This window comes from Drosophila eugracilis, unplaced genomic scaffold (genome assembly GCF_018153835.1).
Source record: "Drosophila eugracilis isolate 14026-0451.02 unplaced genomic scaffold, ASM1815383v1 contig_47, whole genome shotgun sequence".
Lineage (NCBI taxonomy): Eukaryota > Metazoa > Arthropoda > Insecta > Diptera > Drosophilidae > Drosophila > Drosophila eugracilis.
In genome coordinates, this window is record NW_024573338.1 from 3,302,981 (window position 1) to 3,329,035 (window position 26,055).

At 40.9% G+C, this 26,055-nt stretch overlaps 1 protein-coding gene across 6 annotated transcripts in view; it reads left to right on the plus strand.

Moving 5' to 3' along the window:
- LOC108115605 overlaps nt 1-18,097 on the plus strand; it is a 28,335-nt gene extending 10,238 nt beyond the window's left edge. The window contains exons 1-8 of one of the 6 annotated variants that reach the window (XM_017227133.2): nt 5,624-6,041; nt 8,410-9,330; nt 11,112-11,962; nt 12,086-12,647; nt 12,704-12,893; nt 13,604-16,126; nt 16,304-16,645; nt 16,708-18,097. In XM_017227133.2, the coding sequence (XP_017082622.2) occupies nt 8,721-9,330; nt 11,112-11,962; nt 12,086-12,647; nt 12,704-12,893; nt 13,604-16,126; nt 16,304-16,645; nt 16,708-16,729 (5,100 nt within the window). In that variant the 5' untranslated portion in view covers nt 5,624-6,041; nt 8,410-8,720 and the 3' untranslated portion in view covers nt 16,730-18,097. Of the gene's footprint in view, nt 1-5,623; nt 6,042-8,409; nt 9,331-11,111; nt 12,648-12,703; nt 12,894-13,603; nt 16,127-16,303; nt 16,646-16,707 lie in introns of those variants that run through there. The other 5 variants (XM_017227131.2, XM_017227134.2, XM_017227132.2 and 2 more) reach the window with 5 other exon arrangements.
- Nucleotides 18,098-26,055: the final 7,958 nt, after the last annotated feature.

Below are 26,055 nucleotides of genomic sequence, written 5' to 3' on the forward strand. Positions count from 1 at the left end.
AAAGCTATAGCCTAGGTCAGGGAGCCTTGGAGATGACTGTCAGGGTTAGAATCTCTATGTGGCGGTTCAGTCAACCCACTCGAATCACCTGGGGGCTTGCCAAACGCGGTGCCGGTGTGCACGTAAACATATGGGCGATTTCCCCGTGCCAAAGCGGCTTCATTGTGGGTCCAAGCTGGTAATTTACGAGTCGCCTCAGAGCTCTTAGATAACCGGCTCGATCGTTTGAATTTCATCAGAAATCCCCTTAACAAAATCGTCGTTCGGTCGCGAGCCGATGAGGGAACTCACCATCGGTCACACAGGTGTTGGTTTGCCGATAATAATTGGCCTATCTCTAGCTGGAGGGGATCGGCAGGGAGGAGAGCAGCATCGTCGGTCACTTAGTCACATGGTCGCCAAGCACGTGAGGTATATATGCAATATGGGTAATATGCTAATTCCGATAGATCCATAGCATAAATCAAGTTCTACAATTGTCTAGAGTTTTGAGAAGTCTTACTTAACCGATTAGGTCTAAGGTGACACATCAGAGGCAATGGAATCCGGTTAGAACAATAAGTTTCGTACGAAATTCGTAGGGCTATTGTAATGTTATGAGATATAAGTTTATTCCAGAAACTTAGTATTATAACACACTTAGGTAGACAGATGAAATTTTGCAATACGAACTGAAAGACTTTCTAAATTTTTGGTTAGTTTTAAAGTAATCAAAAAAACAATTATTTTCTTTATATAATTTTCTAATAAATCCGATTGGTTAATAACCATTTGCTGATTGAATTTTCAAAAATATCTTTAAACTTACGAGTTTATCTGCATAACAAATCTTTTCATCCATAGATAATGGTAAAAGCTTTCACATGAACATATTTCCTTTTACTGTATAGAGAAAACCTGACATTGACAGTTTTCAATGGTTATGCAAGAGAGAAACAACTTAGCGATGCAACAGAGATTCAATTTTGATGTTTTTGTTTATTTATTATTGTTGTAATTTTCAAGGCTCTTCACATGCAATTGGTAATATTGTTGTTGGTTGTCTTGGCCAGTTATCTATGCATTGGCAAATGACATCGTTAGGCAATGCCAAAACCCACGGAAAGATAGTGGGCAAAGCTGAACAGGTTCAACGGAAAGTGGAGCCTCGAGGCATATTTATGGGATTTCTTAATGACGTGTGTGTTCAACGTGGAGTATAGTGTATTTAACCTGACTTTAATTAATGGATTAGGTGTGGTTAGAAACCAATATATATATTTGAATTGATTAACTTACGACCTTTAATACATTTTTGTAACCATTAAGCCATTAATATTAATTATTGGTTTTAGAGTTTTTTATTAAGGTTTTTAATCATATTTAAATCAATTATATTACATTATCGGTTGTTATTTGAACCTCGGGGTTGTTGATAGATTTATTTATTTACTAAAACAAACAATAACCCTAACGAATCTTAAATTATTTCCATTATCAGTTATCTCCACAAAAGTTGATGAAAATTGTGGCCTAAATTATGCAATTTTGAGATTTATTTATCGAAATATTTTGTTAGTAAACCCAAAATTACATTTTTAACTTAGTTAAACATCCAATAAAGAGCATTAAAAGTTCGATAACACCTCTTTTGGTAAAAATTTTCTTGATTTTCCTTTACCTTGTCATTGGAAAGACTTAACAATTTGTACATGGACAAGCGTTAAACGCCATTGACAAGCGAGGAGAGGAGGCATATGGATACAGATAGTTGCACGCACCGAGTGGCTGCGTAGGTTTTTCATTTTTTTCGTTTTTTGTCGCCTGTCATTTAAAAACTCCGGATCGTGGATCGTGGATCGCGGGGCACTTGATCGATCGGTTTTATCTTATGGCGCGAGTAGACTATTCCGCATTTTATGGAGCGGTAATTACGCATGATTTCGACTTTCACTTTATGACAAGAAAAACCACACTTGACGCAATTTCTTTTAGTATCTGAAATATGTGTATAGTAAATGTGGCATGCTGTTTCGGTTTTGGTTTTTGTCTGTGGCATCTGACCGAAATTGACATTTGACATATTGCTGTTGTCAAGGTCTTTGCAAACAGCAGAAAAGACCAACAGGAACACATCTATGTGGTTGTCAGGCCATGTTGCAACATTTCTCCCGGTCTTTACAGCCCATCTGTTTCATTTTCATTTCAGGCGATTGTGAAATTGTCAATATGTTTTTATAGTTCCCGCTGGTTTGTTGTCAAACGAGGAAGCGATTCGCCTGCTGGTTTCTGTAATCGAATCAGTTCTCTAGCAAAACTTAAGTAAATCTAAATTTTGTGACGGTTCCCCCTGGTTGGCTTCTGAATCTCTTTGAAAACTGAGCCTCTTTCGAGTCTGTTCTTCGGGGATGAGTAAACAAAGAGTCCTCCATTTTCCGTAGCAAGTCTTTAATTAGCTCGTTGGCCACATGTGACGCTCAACAGCGACACCCTTTTCGTGGCGATCGTTCCAGATTTGTCATCGGGGGACTGACATAATTACGGCCTGTTAGGATATTAAATATGTCATTAAATACGCTTCTATAATATTTGCCTGAGTTGTTGTTGGCAGAATGATTAATGACCAGGGGCATTGGGGCATCTATCAGGGAAAGCAATTGGTAATAGGAAACCGTTGAGGTTTTTTGTTTGCTGAAATAAATGGAAAATTTTGAATTTTCGCTGAAAATTGCAAGGTTAAATGTTATGGTTTTCTAGTAGAAAAATCTGAATTATAAAGTTAATTTCTCTCTATCGAGTTTTATGTTAAATATAGTTCTTGATTATCTGACATGTATCATCTTTTAGTTACTAAGCCATCCTAATCCCCTGCCTAATAGCTTAGACCGATGATCACATATCAACTACTAACAATCTGTGACACATTTTAACCATATGCCAATCAAGTTAATCGGATTACTATAATTTGCTGACATAACAGCGATCAAAGGCAGAGCAAATCTTGACAGAAAACTGATTATTACGCTTGTCTCAAACCTCAAACCTGAGACATGTTCTATTAACAGACGTGACACTTTTTTACTATAATTAAAACAGTCTAATTATTACTAAACGGTTAGTTTTATAGGTGTTTAGTAGTAGTTTGGGTAATCAAAATATAAACATTTTTGGGTAATAATTTAACTTCCAGTTTGTTAAGCATTTAAGAACCAGAAAATGGCTATTATCATCATTTATTATTCATGGCATTTAAATTTCATGGCTTCCTTATCCTGGTCTCGCGAAATTTTCTCTTTTTTGCGTCTCAGGTTGTGCGCAGAATTTATCGCGCAGCATGGGATGGGATGATGACCCTTAGCCGGGAGCAAAGTGCAGCCCCGTGTTGGCGTGTTGGGGAGCGGCATCCATCCTATCATCTCATCCAGTCTTCGAGGTGATGGACCCACCGCATGGACAGAGCAGAGCTGCACTTTTGTTTACTTTGGCAACTTATTTTTGTGCAAGACCATTAAAACGAGCTCATGCGGGAGGTCAAGCAATGCATAAAAGATATATATAGGAGTATATATTCTATATCCGAGGGTGGATTATTTCATGCTAATTTGGCGAGGGCCACAATTGGATCAGCAGTTGGGGGCAAATGGATTTGTCATACTTGACTTTGGAAATCAGCGGATGAGTCATGGCTGCACTTGTGTGGAAAAACAGCTAAATTCAATTAGAACTGGAAAACAGAGAGAGAGCCAGCGAGTAAGGAAGGAAAATTCTGAAAGGCACCCAAAAGTATGCAATGAAATGTGGAATTTAGTCGTCAGTTGGGTTTTCATTATAAATTTCCTCTCTCATTGCGATCAGCAGCGGGCTGCTGTGTCTGGTATTTTAATTTATGGATTATGATCACGACCTCCTCGACTTTCCATTTACCCCCCTTGCAACACCCACAAGTTTGGCATCCGCTGGGCTTTTGAAGCCGACAATAATTAATTGACAAATAAAAGTAGCTGGAAATACAAAGCGACATGTTTTGTTTTATATATTATACACTCTTTTCTTTCTGTATCCACACATGTAAACAAGGCAATTGTTGTTCATTGAAAGCGATATTTGTGTATATCTTTTTGAGCATTCCCCGACTGTTTGAGGTTGATTTAATCAGCCCACACTAATACACAGTTGGGTTGGCTTTCCAAACCAGCTGATAATAGAGATAGGGGGGTCGTATCGTATATATGCATATTTATATTCATTTACAGGGTGTCTGTGCTGGGAATGCCGATGATTACTTAATGTATTCAACTCATTCATGCCTTTGCTTTTGTCTCCGTTTCATGGGTGAAAATTTATGCGCATTTATAATAGTTTTATTGGAAAATGTAGTTCGCTTGAGTGACTGATCGTCTGTTTGTAATTGTTAATGAGCACTTGTGCTCGTCCCCTCGCTCTTTAACCCCCCTCGAACTCTGGCAATCTATGATATAATTTTATGTTCGGTGTTGAGTTTCAAGAGGGGCCCAGATTTGTTTGCTTTAGTTGCAGCACGTGCACATGCCTGGCATATCGAGCGGGGAACTCGATCTTCATCCTGCCGGAAGCCGAGTCTTCAGACTCTTCGGGGTTCTCTTTGCCACCCTCGTAGCATTGGAGGGTTGTTTGTTTGACCGAGAAAAGTAGGCACTTGGTTTGCCACTTGAACAGCTTCATTAGTTCGAGAGATAAATCAAAATCTGCAGTTGATTTACTTTCCAGATGGTCGGTGCTTATCTTTGTGATTTATTCGGTGAAGATACAAATATTACAAATAGTGTTTAAACAATTTTCAAATTGTTTCATATCAAAGGGGATCTTATCTATGATAGATGAGTTTCTAAAAATAAACGAATTCGGAAATAATTTTATTATTTACTTAAGTTTATTAAATGGGCAAACACAATCGCTTTCATCAATCAATAACAATGACTGGCTACTTATTTATTGTTGGTTTTTATAATTAGGTTAGATTAAATTATAGATTAAATTTATTTATAACATGAAATTTTAGATGGGGAAGAAATGCATGTTAGTGGGCTTTGTATACAGTTTTTTTACATATAAATTAACATCAGGGATTTGCATGATGTTTTGTAATCTTAAAACTTCGTACACTCGAAAAATTCTTAATTTTAACTTTCTGTTTTTTGAGTTTTCTAGTCTTATAAGTAAGATTATTATAGATAAATCTATTAAAAAGAAGTTTATAAGATTTATATTTACTGAAATAAGTTCCAACTTCTATGAAGTCCCAACTTCATATCCAAGGGATTGCACTTGCTGCGCCACAGATGGTGCTATTACCCGTATCCGTATCCATGAAGTTTGTCGCTCTCGTTTTCACTTTTGGCCCGAGCCCCTTCTTTCTTTCTTTCTGATTTTTTTGGGGTTAACTCTGCGTTGCACATTGTATAATGTTCGAAGAGCTGGTACTTCGTGCGTTTTCGGGCGCTTTTCATTCTTTTCACTCGGATACACCCCGAAGATACACTGGGAGGTGCCCTCTCACACACACGCTCACTCAGATACTCTCGCCTCGTCGCTTTGTAGTCGGTCGCTTCGCCTCTTTTTTTTCGGATTGTCGTGGAACGCTGGCGTATTTTCATTTTCAGTCAGTCTCCTTGGGCTAGTGCAACTGTGAAAATGTGCGGAGCGTGTCGGTTGTGAAAGCCTTGATTATTTCTACTTTTTTTCTATATATATTTTATTTTTCGTTTCACATTTCGCTTAATTTGTTTACGCGTTTCGTCGTTCAACGTTCGTCTGGTGTGTGAATAACTCGTAGATACTTTGTGTGACTAATAAGTGGAAATCACTTTAAACGGCATTAATTGTGCGTGGGCCAAGCCCCACAGAATTTATCTCAAAGATACTCGTTAGATTGGCCATCTTAAGTGCATCACAGTAGCCGACGAAAGTGACTGTGTGTGTGTGAGTGCCTGTGTGAAAGTGTCTGATACGAACAAAGGAACAAAAGTTCTCTTTGACAACGAATTTGTTTGGGATTATCTAATACGCAATCGGTTCTTATTTGGGTAAAGTAAAACGCCAGCATTTAACCATCATTTATGAGTTTTCTGCAGTTGAGAATGAGATCATCAGAAAGTCATTGCAAGAATATCTAATCACGGGTGTTTTCCGCCTGTCAGTTGCATTTCAAGCTTATCTTATCATCTGAAAATAGTTAGGTATGCCAAAACCTGTTTACTTATGCCAAAATCAAAGTGTTTAACTGTGCTGATTAGCTGATTTCGTCCAGTTGGTAGCAACTGTATCTTTGTATCTCTGCATCTCTGAGGTTTGTTTTTAGACAGTTTCGCAAATAGCTTTGACATTTTCGTCAGCGGCAAAAGACTTCCGCGTCGATATGCACACATGCGTTTGATGATTTCGTAATTACAATTGCCACAAAATAGAAAGAACATTCGACAATGTGGCTATATCTGCAACTGCAACTGCAACTGTGCATCTACAGATGCATTTTCTTGGGCTGCCTCATTTAATTGGCGGGCATTGGCGTACTCCACAGAAAGAGTTTTTCCTTTGGCATTTTCTACAAAGCAATGTAGGCCAGCAAGTACGTTGAACTAAACTAAAATGTTTTCATTCCTCAGAACTATGGGGAAGGGAGGAGTTCTATATGTACTAGCCAAGTCAGAAGAAGGGCGTGACTTCACACAATCTTTAGTAAACAAATGCTGATAAGAAACTAATATTTTTTAAAGAATTTTATTTAAAAAGTAAAATTATAGATATTTTTTAATAGAAGATATCAACAGCCTTTGGTAGACTACAATTTGCGTCATCAGCCTGGCAAATAATGTGTCATTTTCCATGGAATTTTCATTTTATTTGCGATCCCAGCACCTAAATAAACATTTTGGTAAAGTTCAAAATGTGATTGAACCTGCAACATGGTACACCTTGCCCCAACTGTACTTTCCCAGTGCGGCAACATGCGCTGTTTATTTTTGCCCCCTCCCGACCGTAATTGCAAGGTGCAAAGAGAAATCCAAATGAGTAGTTGCGTGCGAAATCGAAACGCATCTGCAATTTTCACGATATTTTCACAGTGCGTCGGCTTCTTTGCATTATGTTTATGATTTCAAGAACTTCATGGCTGATGGCAAATACAAGGCAGCTGGAGCGTGGCCATGGACAAGTTGCCGCCGTGTTTATCGGAGCTGCTTAAATGCCGCTTCGATGCTAGAGAGCACTTTTCTTGCCATACATATATATATATACCTCCTTGTGGTAGAGTGTTGGTTTATATATCTATATATATTTTGGCCGCTTGCCAGATGTGGGAAGCCAAGCCGTTTGGCATTTTCCGAGGCAGGTCCTTGGTGCGCCTGAGCAATCCTTGGTGGCAGTCTTTTACCCTTTCCTGCAACTTTCCCTTTTTCGATATTAGTCCATGCGGTCCTGAGGGTTTCTTTTTGCGCTTTCCCCGGTGGGTGGTTGCCATTTTTGCGATTCTTTGTCTGCAATAAAACACTGTAAGAAGTGAAGAAAAAGATTACCAAGTTCTAGAATATTGTTGCTTGATTTTAGACTGATATAGTCTACCAACTTAGTAACAATCTTTGGGTGTGTCATTGCCGAATTTATGTTGCATTTCCCCAAAAGATAAATCTAATCTCTTTTGCTGATGTCAGCTATTAAGTATGCCAGATATATACCCGATATAATCTCATTATGTCAAGCACCTGGTGGATCTTTAGTCTTTTTGGCAAGCTCATGTGCGCTCTAGATAGATTTCAATAGCAAAAATATTATGACACATGCTAGCCAAGAGTCGTACGACAAGTAAATAATAATGAACTTGGCTAAGTTTTCTTTTCGGCCAGCGATTTAAATTTAGACACCTGCGAACCTGGCCAAAGCTTCAAGGCAAAAGCCCTGTTCAGCAAGGAGAAGCATTTCCGTTTTATTCGGCGGAAATGTATGCCCATAAATTAGACTCCTTGAGGGGTTTACCAGCTGCCGTTCCTAATGTTTTTGCTAACGAGCAGCGACTGCAGTTAATTTGCCCGCTAACAAGGCAAAGGAGGTTTGCACTTCGAGGTTGCCCCAAAAAGAGCCGCAGGGGCATAAATCGCCGTTGGCAAGCCCAAACTAACTAAATGCTGCTTTTGTTTATGCCATATTGTTATTTTTTTGGGGAGGATAATTTTAGCTGTTTTTCGTTGAAACTCCGCATTAAAGTTTAGGATAACATAAAAGTCCCAAAAGCCGACTGCAGAAAACTCGTAAATTATTTTTATATGCTTCATTCTACACACAACGAAATTATATCAACAGACACAGAAACTTTTTGTGAGCTGTACAGTGTAGAAGGCATACAGGCACACACACTCTGGGTTATTTTTATATATAAAACTTGGTCCATGTGTCGTTTAGCGAGAGAGAAAACTTACGCATCAAGCATAACAACATTTATAAATAGACATAAAAACTACAAAGAAATCAAAATGAAAAGTGCAGCATAGAAAACAAAAACCAAAATCCAAACAAAATGTGCAACCAATCAATGGAGTTGAAACCCCTTAAAAAAAGAGCCAATAACTAAAAATAAAGGAGAGCATAGAAACAGCAGCAGCAGTAAAGCCAAAGAGACTCTGCCAAGAACTTGGCAACATCGCAGCGTTGGTCCGAAGCGGACTGGCCAAAAATAAACGACAGCAACGGCAGCAACATTTGCTTGCAACTAGATGTTGTTGCTGCTGCTCGCCTTCATCATGCGATTCGTAGACATTTCCAAACGCTGTACCGCCTGCTCCAGGGCCGGCATCGATTGCCAGCACAACGGCAACAGCAACAACAACACCAGCGATCCCAACGGCAACACGCCTTGTTGGCAACATGTTGCTGGTGTCACCAGTAACAGCAGCAGCACCAGCAGCGGCTGCGACAGCAATAGCTCCTCCAAGGAGAACTTCTATGTGCCGCAGCATCGTCAAAGGGCCAAGCCCAATGGCACCAGCATTGGCGTGACCCCGCAGCAGCTTGAGCAAATACGCTTCTACCAGCGCATGCAACAGCAGCAGTTGCAATTGTTGCAACACCAATTAATGCAGCGACGACGCCTGCAACAACAATTGCTCGAACAGGGCGTGCCTTCGGCACCGGCAAAGACAACAACAACAGCAGGTCTCACCTGCAATCAACAGTATTTGCGACAGCAGCGACTGCAACAGCAACATCTACAGCAGCAGCAGCAGCGATATATGGACCACAACAGCAACAATGACAATGACTATCTGAACAACTATCTAAACAACAACATTAACCATCAAAACAATGGCAAACTTGTGGGCCAAGGTGGGCTGTTGTTAAGTCTTAGCTTTTAACTTTGAAGAAAACCTTTAAAATGATAACTTAAAAATTTGCCATAATTAACTTAATCAATATATTTTAAGTATGGAGTAACTTTCCTCAGATCACCTTAACTTCCATTTTAGGTTTTAGTTTTATTTACTCAGATTATGATTTATCAGAGATTTATAATTATTATTGTTATTTCCCCAGTAAGAAAAGTTATTCGCTTAATTTTCATTCTTACATTAAACATTTTTCTTCTTTTATGAAACATCTTCAACATTATTTCTTTCATGACTCCACCCTGACGCAACCTCTTGAGCATCTCGAGACGGGCTTTTGTAATTTCAATTAACTTTAATTGCGCTTTGAGAGGCCAGCACTTGGCACTGGGATTGGTCATTGCTCCGAAGCTAAATCGGAATATTGGAAAGCTGAATCAGATTAAACAGAAGTTTATTAAGCTTTTTAAAAACTTAAACCCAAAAATAATTTATAGTTTCTTGCTTAGTTACTATATATTTTTGTCAAATTTCTTTAACAATTAATGTTATGTCTTTCCATATTTCGAGTATGGTATAGAGTATCCAGAGCACTGACCAATCTGAAAACTTTACCGGCTCACCACTCCCCCCAAATATGACTTTTCTATGCCTTCCATATCTACACACAAAATGCATTAAAAAATATATTTTTATTTGTCTGTAATCTTGCGCTGGCCCAAATATGAAATGACTTTCCATTTCATATTTCTGGCTTTCGGGAGTGGGAGAGGATGAAAGATAGCCGGGGCGGGAAAGACATGTGCTTTGCCACTTGTCGGCTGGAGTAAAAGTTCCCTCAGACGATGGAAAATCTTTTGAGAAAATTTAATCTCTTGTGTCTGCACTTTCTGGGAGGTTCCCAGCCTATGCCAGGCAGCTATCCCCCTTTTCTAACATTTTCTTGATTTGTTTATGCCGCGCGGAGTTAATTTTAAATTTAAATTCTGTTCCCGATACCACAATGAATTGCATAAGAAAAAGTGGAAAGTCGGAAAGTCGACTGGGCTACTGCAATCGATAACAATGCGGCAAACGGAGGAGGTTTTCCTAGGCACTGAATTACCGCCTTGAGACATGCAATACCATCAAGTTTAACCTTTAATTGCCGCCAGCGGACAGGCATTGCATGTTGCATGAATCGCTTTGGATTGGAAGATGGGAAAATGTCACATTTTCCAATTGAACTTTTTCGGGGACGCGCGATGTGTGGCACAGACCGATCCGAACGTTGGGTGTTGACTCGTAAAAATCTCTCAGACGTATAAAAATAATTTTTACAACTTTTTTTTCCGAAGGGCTGGAGGAGGCTGTCACCCACATAGTGTCATCCTTATTTGCTAGACCAGAGACCAGGGACCGGGGACCGGGGATCGTAAAAATTAATTGAAACATGCCAACAATAGATGGGCGCCTCCGTCAGGTTTTTACGTTTTCCGAAATGTGTGGCACGCTAATGTCCATTAGGGGAAGGAAAGTGCAAATGAGAATGGGGATAGATCATTAGCTGGAGTTAGTTTCGGGCCCCCGGTGCCGGTGTGGCATCTTAATTGAGCCAAGTTCAGTGTCAATGCTGATTAGACAATTAACATTGAGGAGAGACTCCTAGGGGAGGATTATCTTTAAGGTAGTTTAATCAGTGAAACTAATCTTTTAGAGACTAACAGTTAAAGTCAGATATTTAAGCTTTAAATATATATAGAACCCAATTTTAATATTTACCATTCATTTTTCTCATTCTAGGAACCAAACTTCGACGTGGCATGACAGAATTCTCAACAAACAACGATCACAGCAAACCGCATTTCACCGCATCTCAGCAGAAACCTCTTCAGAACTCACCAATTCACCAGCAAGCATTCACTTCATCCAATCCAAATTCTCATCCACATCTGCTTCAACGCTTAGCCCAACAGCAACAACAGCAACAGCAGCAGCAACATCAACGACCACATAAATTTCAGCAGACCCTGCCCTTTAGCCAGCTTAACAACGGCAACACCACGGCTGCCCACATTCTACCCGGATCATCGCCACATTCCCCGCTCTGCTATCGCAATCCGCTGAACAGTCCCAGCAATTCACCATTCAGCAACAACACGGCGCAGACGACGATTGGTAAGCGGTATCAGCAGCAACAGCTGACCGATCGCCTGTTGCAGCAGCAACATCTGCAACAGTGCCAGCAACAGCAATTGCAATCGCTGGGCAGTGGAAGCGATGTGGAAGAGGATGCCGCCGGCGAGGAACTGAGCGAGGAGAGTCTCAAGCAGAATGTGGCCATTGTGCTGAGCAACTTGGATCGGTATAACAACGCGTTGCGCAGCATTATCCTGAATGAGCAGGTGAGCAGCAGCCTGATCACTCCCAGCGACAGTCTACTGTTTGGTGAGGATACGAGCGGTCTGCTCTACTGTGACAACGACAACACCAGGAAGGTGCTCCAAGGCAATAATAACTTTGTCCTGGGTAAGATGGCAGCCACACCGGAATCGGATTACAATAGTAATGCCACCACGCCAGGAGGTCGCAGCAACGAGCAACAGTTGCAGCAGCAGCAACAACAACAGCAGCAGCAGCAGCAGCAACTTGGGGTAGGTGGGATGCTTTGTGGTGGTGGCGGGATGCGGGAAACTACTAATGGTAGCGGTGGCAACAATCTCAACTGCTCGTTGGCCTCGTCACACGATTTTACTCACGACAATTCCGATTACCAGTGGTTCCTGGACTATGGCTATCGAGATGGCTGCGGTGGTATGCAGCGAAGCGTTTTGAGTTCTCTTTCGGCCTCGTACAATGCTATGGGGGATCTCATCTACTATGAAGATATGGCCAAGAATCTGGATGCCAATCTGGCCGAGGTGGACATGGAGAGCTTTCGGGCGGAGGACATACATTCCCTGCTCTCGCAGCTTCCTGCCTATTGTAAGAGTTTGGGCGGTGCCAACAGTCGACTTCAGCAATCGCTGCTCCTTCAGCAGCAGCAGCAACAACAACAGCAGCAGCAACAATTGCAACAACAAAAGATGCAGCACCTCAGCAACATGTTGCCCCACAACATGTCCCAGACGTCGACAACCTCCACCAACGAACTGATCGACAACTCCTTCTGCAAGTCGGAGTTGCTCTTTTCGCCGGTGAGGGAATCGCACATCTCGGTGGATTCACTGGATATGGATGCCTATCCGGATGACGGGGAGATCATACTCACCTGCAATAAGGATAACTACACGATCGCCTTCGAGGGCAGTGTGCTCTACTCGGACGATAGTTTCTATGGTGAGTAGTTGGAGTATTTGATTGGGAATCCTAACTTATATATCTTCGATTTATAGCGGAACCAAGTGACATTGCCGCCAGGAACAAACAGAACTGCATTAACTTGCATAGCAATCTGGAGGACATTGTGAAGCGCAACAAGGCCCTGGAGGTATCCATGTCGCGTTCGGCCCAGGCCTTCCAGCCACTTTGTCCCATGTCGCCCAAGGGACAGGCGGCCACAGCGGCAGCAGCCAAGTTACAGCGGTAGGTCCACAGATACAGCAACACAAGCCGCACAAGATTCGCACATTATCCTGAGGATTGGTTGTTGCCCAGGAGGGGTTTTTGCTATATAAGAACTAAGGAAATATTACGCCATGGCTTCTCTAAGATTTATCGAAGATAAACAAACCTAAATATGAGATAACTAGTAGATCGCCTGTTCTGTCCCGCTTCTGAATGCCAAACGTCATCATTAAGACCGGCGGATGTTACACATTTTCCCCTTCCTTGCAGTCCGCTCTCATTGCAATCTCGCGTGCGGGGTCATTTCAATTGAATTCAATTTAGTTCCATTTGCCTGCCGGCTGGAATATTAACGTATGCTTAGCAGCGTTCAAGGGGGGAATTTCAAATGGGAACTGGGTCTTTTTCACGTATATTCCACGAGGGCATATGCTAGACCTTCAAGGGCTTTGGGTTTGCCAAACCATTGCCAGGCAAGTTAATCCCTTGAAAGAAAACCAATTACGGGTTTAGCCCGCATAATTCATTCACAAAACGATTAGCGAGGAAAACATAAAACCCAAAATATTATGCAAATAAACCCAAGAGACGCCATCAGGTAAAATAAGTCATAAAACCTGGCAGCAACCAATCCGAAAACCTAACACCGCTTCCTACCTAAAAAAGAAAAACCTTCCGCCAACAAAAATTGTAATCCCAAAACGCCCGACGTGTCTGTTGTGGTAAAGACGCTCGTTATTTCTTGTTTCGCCCGGCCGCAGGTATCCCTCGGGGAACAATAACACGGAGACCATCACCTTAACCAGACACCTACCACAGTGCTCCGTGAGGAAGAGCAGCAGCTTGCCCAATCTGCAGAGTGAGGAATCCATGACGGGCAGTTGCCTCAAGGAGCAGGGAACAGAGGAGTGTGGCCAACAGGCGTTGCCCTTGAATGTCTCTCAGGCGATCAGTACTTCGACAATGGAGTCATGCAAGTCGAGATCCAAGAATCTGCTGCCCATGTGCCAGATGCCCATATCCATTAGTGTGTCCATTTCGGAGCGACTGCAGCAGCAGGCTGATCAGCAGCTGCCTAACCAACAGATAACACCCACATCACAGCAGTCACAGCAGCAGCAGCACCATCACTCGCACCATCATCGCCACAAGCATCGCTGCAGTTGCTCGCAGGAAAGCCAGAACTTCCATATTTCCGGATCAGCCTCTTCGGGCAACTCCTCCAATCCGCCGGCCTTCAATCTAGTCAAGTTGTTCATCAAGCAGAAGAGCAGCAACAGCAACAGTGGCGGTCAGGACGATTTGGGAGCCCAGGCGAGTGCACACACCTGCATGGACGTCTCCTCTGGCTGCTGGCCATCCAGTGATGCGGCTAGCTCCAGTAGTGGCTCCTTGGAACAGCGTCTGCGTAAGAAGAGCATGAATGACTCGGGCAAAGGATCGGCAGTGAGTCGACATGACGAAGAGGAACACTATCCGGAAACGGAGACACCCAGACGACAGTTAAGAGCCCGATCCGAGGCAGTGTTCTACGATGATGTGGCAACCTCTAGTTCCACGGGTTCGCTAACGGCGACCAATTCACCAGCTCATCGTCGCCGCAGTATGCCACTAAGGAATCCCCAACTCTACCAACTGGCAGCTCAGGTTTCCACTGGCAGTCAGATGTCCTCGGAGGCCAGTTCGGAGCAGTTAACGCAGGTGCCCAGGCGAGCGGAAACGGGATGCGGGACCAGTACACGTCCGTTGTCGTGTGCCTCCAGCTCTGAAATGATAACACGTTCCATGCAGACATCCTGCGGATCACTTAGCACCACCAGGAGCAGCCTGAGCGATCGGTATCGCTGTGTGCCGCCCTCATTCCTCGAGAAACTCAATAACCTGGGTGAGCAGCGACAGGCGCCCATTTACGTGATCTATCCAAATTATGCTCTGCCCGATTTGGGATTCGTTAAGACTAACGCCAGCACGGATGTGATCTTCTCGCCCTTCAACTACAAGATGACATTGGATGGGGCAGCTGGTAGTACCAGTAGCTCTGGATCTCTGAGGAAACAGCGCAGCAATAGCCAGAGCGCTAGCGAAGATGAAATCTTGAAGACGTTGGACTATAAGCACATTGCCGACTGGCAGTCGTTGGCCACTTTGTTGCCGACGGAATACCGCCGGCGGTTGCAGCACATTCCGGAGGTGAAGCATCTGGTGCGACAGCTGGATGCGGAGCTATCACAGCGTCCGCTTTTCTGTATGTCGCCACCGCTTCGCCGAAATCGCACTCACATCTGCGACTGTGCCAAGTACTTCCAGGGACAGCAAACGCAAATGGACGAGGCCTCCAGCTCGGGATCCAGTCAGCAGCCCAGCTCTGGCTATCGTGGTTCATCCACGCTGCTCACCGACTCAGAGTTGGATGTGGATCCACTGAAGCAAATGTATGTCTATCAATACGATCAGCAGCGCATGGATTCGGGTGTGGAAACCAGTCCTGGTAGTCAGTTAACTCAAACCCCGCCGCAACCCATGCCAAGGAGTATTCTGCGCAAGGCTCACTCTGCGCAGTCGCGCTCCAAGCGCAATTCCATGATCGAGGCACAGCAGACACAGAAGCTGACAAAGCTGGAGAAGCGGCGCAGTTTGCAGGAGCCACCACACAACTACGGATTGGGTTCCAATGACGAATTGGCGGATGTCTTTGAGGAGGAGGAGAACAGCCAGCAGGCGCAACCGGTGAAGCAGAGGTTGTCCCGCAAGGATCTGGATGCCAGGGCAAGGGCAGAGAACTTCTTGGCCTCGTTGCCACGCTCTGAGCTCAAGTACTATGCCGAGATCGCATCCATCCTAGAGTCTTCCGGCGAGCAGGTTACCTATGATGCTGCCGCCCTGAAAAAGGAGGTTAGCCGGGTGCTTAGCCAACAGAAGAAGGTATCGTTTAATGACGAGGGCGTGGCGGCCGGACTGCAGCAGCACGCAAAACGCTTTGCCACGCCACCTAACTCCCCCAACATCTCCGTGGCGGCACTAAAACGTGAGACAGTGGATGTAATAGAGCAGCGCAAGATCGAAAGTAATCGCTTTAAACGTCTGCAAATCCAATGGGAACTGATGAGCAAGGACTCGAGTATGCTTAAGGAACTGGCCAGCGAGGCGGCCACCAAGAGCGGCGGCTCCACACCCACCTCGGCCAATTCGACGGGCTCCAACTCGGCGCCAAGGTCAAGGATTCCAAGGCCAGTGAGCTACCCAGCGGGCAGGTCAGTATTTTTTAAGAAAGAATCTTAAAAATGAAAAATTCGAAATTATTTATTTTGAACTTGTTATGTTTACAAAATTTTATTTCTTTTCGTTTTTGGTAAACCGAAACCCAAATCCTTGCGTGAAATTATTATTTGCATGATGTTGATTTTTTTTGTGGGGTGTCCGATGTTCAGATGTTCCACGCCCACATCGTCACGTACTGCCCCCGTTTTAGCCACGCCTTCACCGGCACGGCCTGCCAAACCCAAGACTGTCACTAAAAGCCACAACAAACCTGGTTCTTTTACCTCCCCCCGCCCAAATAGACTCACCAGCGCCCAGGAAGCAGCCGGAGGTTCCAAGGTCAGCACTCGATCGCCTAGTAGGATGGTGCAACCGAAGCGTTATAGCCTGGCTGGCACAACCACGCCCACGTCGGCAACACCAGCTACGGTTAGAGCACGTACGCCCACTAATCGAGCAGCGGTTACGGCGCCAAATACGCCCAAACGCCAGGCGGTTGCCCAATCGCCCAGGTAAGTAATCTTGATTATTATCACCAAATTGAATTTATAATAAGATCTTTATTCTCTTTCAGACCCACCTCGCGAGTGCGTTGAGCGTCCAAACGAGTCCAAGCGTCCAAGTCATCCCAATTAGTCAACGGCAGACAACAGACAGCAAATTCCCCCAACAAACAAACCCCAAGAAACAAAAACAAACAAACAAACAAAACATATTCAACATGAAAAACAATGCAACATTGTAAAATTCTAGACTAAGGCTTTGTGTGCGGCTCGATTGCTTAGTTACTGTTGGCCCGGAAAGTGATATTTAGATGGGAGAAGGGAGATGGGAGAGCATTGATCCAGGGATCACGGAGCGAGAACTGATAGCGAGATGTGCTGGTATCTTTTGATTGATTATGATTTCATCATCCTTAAGTTGCGGTAGAGCAGATGTCTACGAGAAGTAGCTAAATTTTCTTTTTTTACAAAGTATACATAATGAAATCTATACATATGCCAAGTACGCGTAAATTAAACAAAAATATTTTGATGTATATACACAAACAAAAATATATATATAAATATATATATATATATATATACGCGTAGACTCGCTTTTCCACTAGCTACTCAAAAATGAAATGACAACAAAGATAACTTTGCTACCCACTGGAAAAATTGATAAAGTGTATAAAATATTTTCTATACCCTATGAGAAAAGAAAAAGGAATATACTCGATACACAAATTACTTGAATCATACCAAGCTGGGCCAGACATTAAAGATATATGTTGGATATCCCCCTAAAAAACAATAAATGAAAAGCTCAAGAGTGGATCCAATCGATATTACGCCCCGGGTGCATTAGAATAAATCTAATTTGTTGCTTTTTCCATGCTCACGCTGATCCTCTCTCCTTGAAGAGAAAAACATAACAAAAATGAAGAAAATCTGGGAAAGAAGAATTTTCCATATGGCCTTTAAATTCATTAGCAATTGGTTATTGAATGCTTTGCAGTTTTTTATTTATTGTTTTACGCTGAGATTTTCATTTCGTTTTTAACGAGCTTAATGCTGATGAGCCTCCAGGCTCGAAAGTGATTTCAAATTGTACGATATATGTTTACAGCTGCTATATAATCTACTATTAATCTTACTATATCATTTGTATCTATTTAATATCCTATCACTCTGTCTATGACATAACTTTAATTTGGTTATTTAACTGCTGGAAGACATCGTCTAATTTGTAAGCCTTAAGTCAAAAAACACTTTTCTATCTTAAATTGTATAGCTACTATTCTTATTGTATTATGTACAAGCGGATGGAACACATATTATAGATTGGCGGGAGAATTTATCACCAAATGGATATGCGGGAGTATATTATGTATTAAACCGAAAATAAAACAAAATGTATAAAAATACAAAATCAATAAAAATATTAATAAACAAGCAAAAAGTATTACGAAAATAAAATTAAAAGAGTTTGTTTTTGGTTTGGAAATATGATTTATTGGTGCTTTTAAAACTGTGTTGCTGGAAGTATAAAAAAAATATGAAAAAGTTTATTAAACAAATATTTCATTTTTCACTTTTTAAATATTAAATAATTCATTTAATATTTGAGATTATTTTTGAAATTATTTTACATTCAAAGTGTTATACAGCTATGAACAGTTAATCTCAAACTGTTGATAAGAATTTTTGACACAAACCACAAAACTGTCTATACAGTTTTAAGGCACCTATTAGCAGCAGGTAACAATTGCTCTAAAACTTTATGAATGTGTTATACTCAAATGTGGAAATTTTTCTTACTTTTAATTTTTGGGTTTAGAGGACTTTATGTTTTCAAATATTTTCTTTAGAAAAAAAAGTGAAAGAATAATAATAATATTTTTATTTAAATCATAAAAAGATGAAAAATACTTATGACAGATAGTTATTCTCTAAATAAGATCTACAAATTACAAAAAACTGTGGCTTAGTTACCAATAATTATAACCAAAAAAAAACTGCCTTAGAATAGGCTAATATTCCTTATAAATATTAATATTCCGTCTTAATTTACATCCGTTTAGACAAGAAAATTCCCAATTACTCAACCTTATTAATCCGGATAATGATTTTCTGATTTATCCTCTAGCTAAATCCGTTTAAATTCCTTGCGAGGCTGTAAAGTTAATTTCTCTGCTTAGCTTTTTGAGAGAACAAGGAGCTAAACCTGAACCCTTTTGGCCCATTTAAAGCAACATTATTAAAAGTAATTGTAATTACCGAGGCACATGTTGCGCTATGTGTGTGATGGTGTGCGTGAGTGTGTGTGGGTTGGCACACATACATATGCATGGGCTGGATGCCTTTGCATACATTTACCTAATTAAATAAAATAATGAAAACGCAAAAGTTGCAAAAGGCGCGAAAGTATGGAAAGCTGGAAAAGTTACATAAGGAAACCGAAATTTTCATGCCCAACGAAAAATCCAGCACATACGCAACTGTTCACACATTTGCCTTGAAATTGGGAAATAAAATTACGCAGAAATATTTTCAAATATTTATTATGGAGAACGAAGCATTTGTGTGTGAGTGCGGTGTTAGCTTGATAATTATCATTAGCCATGTGGCAGTCTTGCCACTTTTTCTGCAGTTGTTCTTATGATTATGCACTTAGAAAAATTATACAGATAAATCCATACGAAAATTTTAGGAAAAATGATTTTGAAAAATACATGTTTCTAACAAATCGTGAAGTTTATTGAAATCTTAATGCCTTTTTGTTACCGTTTTCAAACTGATTTTTGAAGATTTAACGAAATTTTAAAGATTTTTAAAATTGTTATAGCCAGGACGTGAACCTCATCTTTATATAAAAGTTATGGTTTTTTAGTTCTACATCTAAAAGACACAAAAATCATCTCCAACAAAGTAAATCCCCTTCTCTCAGTGCCTCTAAAAACTGTGCCATGGCAGAGGAAAAACACTTCTCGGGAAAGCAGCAAAAGGAGCTCGAATGTTTTGTTAAGCAAATATTTTCACTTTTCTTTTCCCTGCGTCTTCGATTGAAATTTGTTGGCCATTAAGTTGGCTCATTTGGGCCGCGGGTGCTGCCAACAATTTGCATATGAGATTTTATTCCAACTCGTTCGTTGCCTTCCTCCGTGGCTTAAAATGTAATTAAAAGTTTTTTGTTTAAACTGCGAAAATATAACTGTAATTCTCAAGAGCAATGTCGCTGTTATTGTCAACGCTGTTATGGTTGCTATATGTGCCACGCCCCCTGTCCAAAAAATACAACAAACAAACAAACAAAAAAAAAAGGGGGAACACGAAAAATAAGTCGGTCAAATAAATTTTGCTGTCAAGCGAAAAGCAAAAGTGCATAAAATATGCACATTGCACTGAGAATGAGGCCTACAGTATTTGCATTCACATATTTTTACTAAAATAATTACATGCACATGACCCGCCAACAACAACAACAACAACACTAACAAACAACAACAACAAGTTATGACTAAAGACAGGGCTCGACAAAAGGACATGAGATAGGCGGTCGCAGCATGAGCTGTTGTCCTTTTTTTGAAACTCGCTCAAGGGGTTGTGTGGTTTTAGCATTCACTTTGATATGGTTTAGTTTTAATGATTTTATTGGAAATTTAAAAGGAAAATATTCAACGTTTTTTATTGCTTTTCAATGGAAAAAAGTATTTAAATTATAGTTTACCAGTTTACCATAAACTTAAGAATTTTTAAGAGTTTAGGAACCCAAAATGTTTATTTTTAATTGATGTACAATTTTCTGCTCCAAAAATATATCTGTAGTGCTAATAAAGTTATAATTACATTTATGAAAATTTACCTTAAATAAGACTTACAATTTTATAATCTAATATATTAGAGAATTTCGTTAGCTCTGCTTAGGTAAAGTTACTTAGATTCATCTTTTTAGTTGACATAAAACTACCAATAAGATTATCTTAATTTATAGTTTCTGGGCAATTTTCTTGTAAATGTCATTTAAATTTGTAAGTGTTCATTATAATAAATAGATTATGTATATAGGTTAGTAATGATCGTTATTTTGTATAGAATATTTAGTAAGTCAAAAAGTTTTTTAAGAAAATTAAGAAACTTGTTGAAATTGAAAATTTTTAAATATAGGCAAGCAATTTTAAAGTTTAATATAAACTTTCAATAATTGATAATCTATTGAACAAAAACTTTGCCCACCTAAATAGATTTATGACATTTAGGGAGGGGGGCAAAGGGTATTTAAAGTTTCGACACATGAATGAGGATCAATTTGGCTGTCCTTTCTTTGTGGTTTTTGGCAGTGCCAGGACACGCCACATCGAATGCCAGGAGCGGGAAGCCAAACTTTAGCCAGCGCCTTTGTTTGTCGCTTCTGCTACCGCCGGCAAGTGGCATCATTAGCCCGTAGTCGCACAGTCCCATGAATATGGGTGAATACCCATAACCCCCCACGGAATCGGCATATCCAACTTGCCTCCGTGGGCCATGGACACGCGATGCACAGGGCGCCGCTTGGTAAACACACCAAAAATTCCAAAATGAAGCAATAAAAGGCCATAAAACGGAATGCAATTGATATACAAAAAGGGAAATTGTAGACAACAACGGTGCCCGATTGTGTGTTGTGTGTGTGTTTGTGTTTTGTTTTGTGTCAGAGTGCCAAAGTGAAAGGCTTTTGGCCAATTCGCCGCAGGGGAATCCCCCGAAAAACAGCGCATGCTCGACAGTTGGCACCACTTCAGTTGGATGGATGACGGGTTGCACTGATGGGTGGTGGCACGGTGGCATGGTGTGCTGTTGCAACCGCAGCGAAATCGTCGACCGCGATTTGGCCGGTGGGTATGACCTAGTTTATAGTAGTGCCAGGCACTACTACTGGACACCAGGTTGTCCACCACCCACTGCATTGTTGATGCACCCCCTCCGCAGACACTCGCGTTTTGTTTTGCTTGCTCTGCGGATGTTTGATTTAAAATTTTAATAAACTCTAACTCATCGGGAACGGGTGGCGCGGAGAGGGCAATTCAATTTCCTGTTGTCTGGCCCTTTTAAGCAGATCGAATGGAGAATGATCGACGACAGGAGAGGGTTTGTAAGTAGCTCATATAATTTCCTTTCCTACAGTGGTCTTGATTTTGTTGATTAGAAGTTTTCCTTCAACATTTGATTTATCTTTTAAACAAATAAAGAAGTTTTCTTGCTATTTCTTGTTATGTTTTATTACTTTTTAGTAAATAAAGTATATTTTTAAAGTTGCACATGCAAAAAGAGAAGTCTAAACATTTTTTGTTTGTCTCCAAATGGAAAAAATACATTTTTAGGTTAAAGCAATTTACATTTTTCTTATAAACATGCATCTATTTTTCCAATTTATTCATATTTTTAAAAGAAATTTGTTTTTTTTTTATATAGCCATTGTCGTATGAACAAAGTTTGTTTAGAACAAAAATATTGAACCCCATTTTTAGGGTGAAAATATAAAGCAATTAGAAAAAATATGAATGAAAAATATTTAAAATATGGGAAAACTCTTTTGATTATGGGAAAGTTGTGCATAGGGAAAGTTATACATAAAAATATAAATTTTAAAGTTCCTTTTAGATTATTTTTATTCCATTTTTATCGATATTTTACACTAAAAGGCAGACGATTTACAACCAAAAACTTTCATCTGTCCAGTGACCACTGTTTGAGTGCCTTTCGTCTGAAGTTCTTTGCTCTTTTTTCACTTGAGGTCAAGGGGGATTTTTCAAATTTCATTTTTATTTTTGTGTTTTTGCATTTTGCTTGCAAAATTCTCACATGCACTTTGGCTCACTTTCACCAGGTAAAAAGGGGCTGCTTGGTCGTACACAAAATATGCAAACAATTTCCAATTAAGAATCAATTTTATGCTTCAACTGCGACTAAGTGCAAAATAGTTGTTGGTATTCGTCGTCGAAGTTGCACGCTTCTGTAGCAGGTTCATAAAATGCGCAAACATTAAGCCAAAGTTTTCCAAAAACCACCTTCACTTCTCTCCTCTCTCTCCAGGCTATTACCATCTCCTACACTCTGTGGCTACTTTCGAGTTGCAGCCGCAAAAGTATGGAAAAATCTATTGGGAAAATTAAGAAAAATACTTGAAATTGGTGCAGCTGTCAAAAGGCTTAACGCACGAAATTTGCCATAAAGTTTCAGGCAGTTATTGCTGGGGTAGGAGGGGGAGCCAAAGTGGCGGTCAGGGTTAAGAGTAACAGCAGCTGTTGGCGGAAGCCATCTGACGAACTTGACATGCTGCCAAAGTTGAAGCGGAAAACCAGCAAGTGACTGTCAATGTTTCCACTGGCACTCGCTGGCGATTCAGCTACACTGGGAGAAAAAATTGTTTTGACTTCAATTTGTTGGTAATAAGTCTTTTATTTCGTCTGTCAAAGAGGTTTTCCTCTTATTAAAGTTGTAATGTAAATTTAATCCTAACTATTTTTCCAACTTTTTAATTCACTTTTTAGTTCTGTGTACCTTCTCGAAATACAACCGTTTGCTGTCTTAAGGGTTCTAAAGGGGAAAGTCAAAGGGAAGGGGCTTCCACTTATCACATAACATGCATTCCGCTCGCCATCAAGTTGCGTAATTGGCAAATTGATTGCCTATCCGGCAATTGAGAGAAAAGATATGAAAAGTAGCGGAAAACTGGGGAGTACTAGAGTAAGGGCAAAGTCCAAATCGCGCTTAGAAAATTTTCATAAAAACTTTTTATGGCCGCCATTCTGTGGTTCGCTACAATTGTTGCCAATTTTCTCCCAAAACGCAACAGACGTGTGGCGTACGCGCGTTTGGCTAACTGAAGGACTGGTGTCCAGAGGTCCAGCAATCGCATGAACAGCTCAAAGTTTTCGCCAGTCAAACAGTCAGCCGCGTTCACATATCCAATTACGTTTATAGATATTACACAAAATTGAGCAAAAAAGAAAGAAATGGAAAGGGAAAAGAAAAGCCAGTAGAAAATACGCACATTGTAGCCATAAAAAAGTGTACAAACCTTAACTAAAGCTCGGCTAAAACGAGGGGCGGGCTTCGAGGATGTGGCAGCCAAAGTGTTGCTAAGTGCACGAGAAGCGAAACATTTGAACTTTCTGCTAGTTCAAATTGTCAGGGGTCTTAAAAAGTTGCGACTAGCGGGCTGCACTGGCCATTTGCCTGATCATCTAACGTTTTTAAGCTCGGCCAAAACTTAAAGTCAACCCTCAAAGAGGAGTTTCTGGTGGGGTTGGTGGTTCCTTCAAGTGTCCGACATTCAGTTACGCATCTTAAATATTTAATGCAGCAGAAATCAATTGCTAATTTATGCATTCAGGCAGTTAACGACAGAGTTGAATGCTTCATGGTAATGGCCATAAATAGCAAGTTGCCTTAACCTCTTCCCCCAATTTATTGTCCCTCTGTCCCCGACAGTCGTATACATTTTAAATTAGCTGCTCGTTTCCAGGAATCACCCCCGGATATACACACGCAAGCAAGCATACACCCACCCACACACCCACTCTCACATAAAGAAAGCAGCAATAATCAGCTCAACTTCAACGAACGGCAGCTCCTTCAAAGGAGTCATCGTGTTCATTCAATTGCGCCGCCTGGAACGCTGGTCTAGAGGTCTCCTTAAAAGTCTCTGGGCTCCGATGACATTTTGTGGGCGGTTAGGCTGCCTGCTAGCTTTTCCTCACCAAATGGCACTCAAACAAATTGTCGGTAAAACGTTGAAAAACGGTGGATAAATACATAATTTTCGGGAAATAAACTGATAATTGTCGGGGCTGGTAATAGGGTAGGTAGGAGGTTAAATAGTATTATAACTGTTATTTGAAGAGGAAAAGGGTATACTATATTCGTTAAGAAGTATGTAAGTGGCAAAAGGAAGCGTATTCGAGCATTTAAAGTACTTGTATATATATTTTTAACCAGGATTCGATTAAGCCCTGACTATTCGGTAGTACTTTTGCCGGATTTTCCGTATATCCATAAGTCTATCTCTTTATATATCTATCTGTCCGTCCGTTTTTCCTTCTGTCCGTCTCTTTGTAGCTTTGTCCTTATGAAAGCTAGGATCTTGAAAAGTATAACAGCTCGAAAGTTGTGATTAAGCATGTAGATTCTAGGGAAGTTTATTTGAAAAGTTGCCCCTCCGTAGAATTACTTTTTTAATTCGACTATATTCGTTCTTTCGATACTCAACGAAAGTTGAAAATCAGTCAATTATATACAAAGTTATAATGAAATAAAGAATATAATAAACTCCGATCGCCAGCTAACAAATATCCTCCCAACTTAGTTCTCACAAACAGATGGCGGTAACAAACTTATACATCATTTTAAATATTATATTATAACATAAAAGAAGACACGACCCATAATTTAAAATTAAGTTTTTACCTTTTGCTTCTTACTGCTTCTTCGCAGCCCTTTTGCCGCGCGCCACATGACGTATACTCAACGCGAATTAGCTGTAGGTAAATGCGCCTTCAGAGACCTCAGAAACAAAAGGGAAGAAGGAGCAAAAGCAAACAGACGTTGGGAACGAGACCCAAAACTAAACGCGTCGCTTGTTCTACAAAATTAAGTATTACATGTTAAGTACCATAATTTGTATATGCTGGCACATTAGAAACCGCACACAAAGGCAAACACACCCCCTAGAAAATATCGTATGATTAAAAAAAAAACAGAAAAAATAGGGGAAAAAAGGATGAGGAAACGTGTTGCGTGTGTGTTTATTTTCAGTTGTTGGTAACACACACACACTTGGCTAGTTGAAACCCGATGGCAATGTCCCAAGAGCTACTGGGTTTACTTTTCAGTTGGCCCTTTTATGAGCGACTAACTAATTAAGATAAGTGTGTCTGATTTTCATATTAATGGCATACAAACGAACCCATTGTGGTTCGCTCTTATCTTAAATGTTTGGGGGCCAAAGCTGAAGCGTCAAATGTTTGGGCCACCTCTGCTCCAGCTCCTTGCCCAGATCCCTCTGAATCCTGGCAATCCTTGTGCGTTTTCTGATTTTTCAAAAACATGAACATGAAAAGACCAGCCAAAACCCCCCGCTGGGTAAAAAAAACTGTATGTAGAGGAAAAGGAGGAGGAGGAGGCGGTAGGAGGTACTACTGCAGCGGACGTGGCTTACATGAGCATGTGTTTTTAAGCCTCGTTGGGCACAAAACAATTAATATTGTGGCCCGCCCACAAGTTCACCCACAGCTAAGCACAAATCAGCCTCCTGTGAAATGTGAAACACAAAAGCTCGAGCTGTGGTGCCACCAGCAACAGCAACAACAACAACAACAGCAACCGGAAACGGAAGCGCACAACTCTTTGCGCGAATTAATCACACAGCAACTACAACTACAACTACATCCATGACT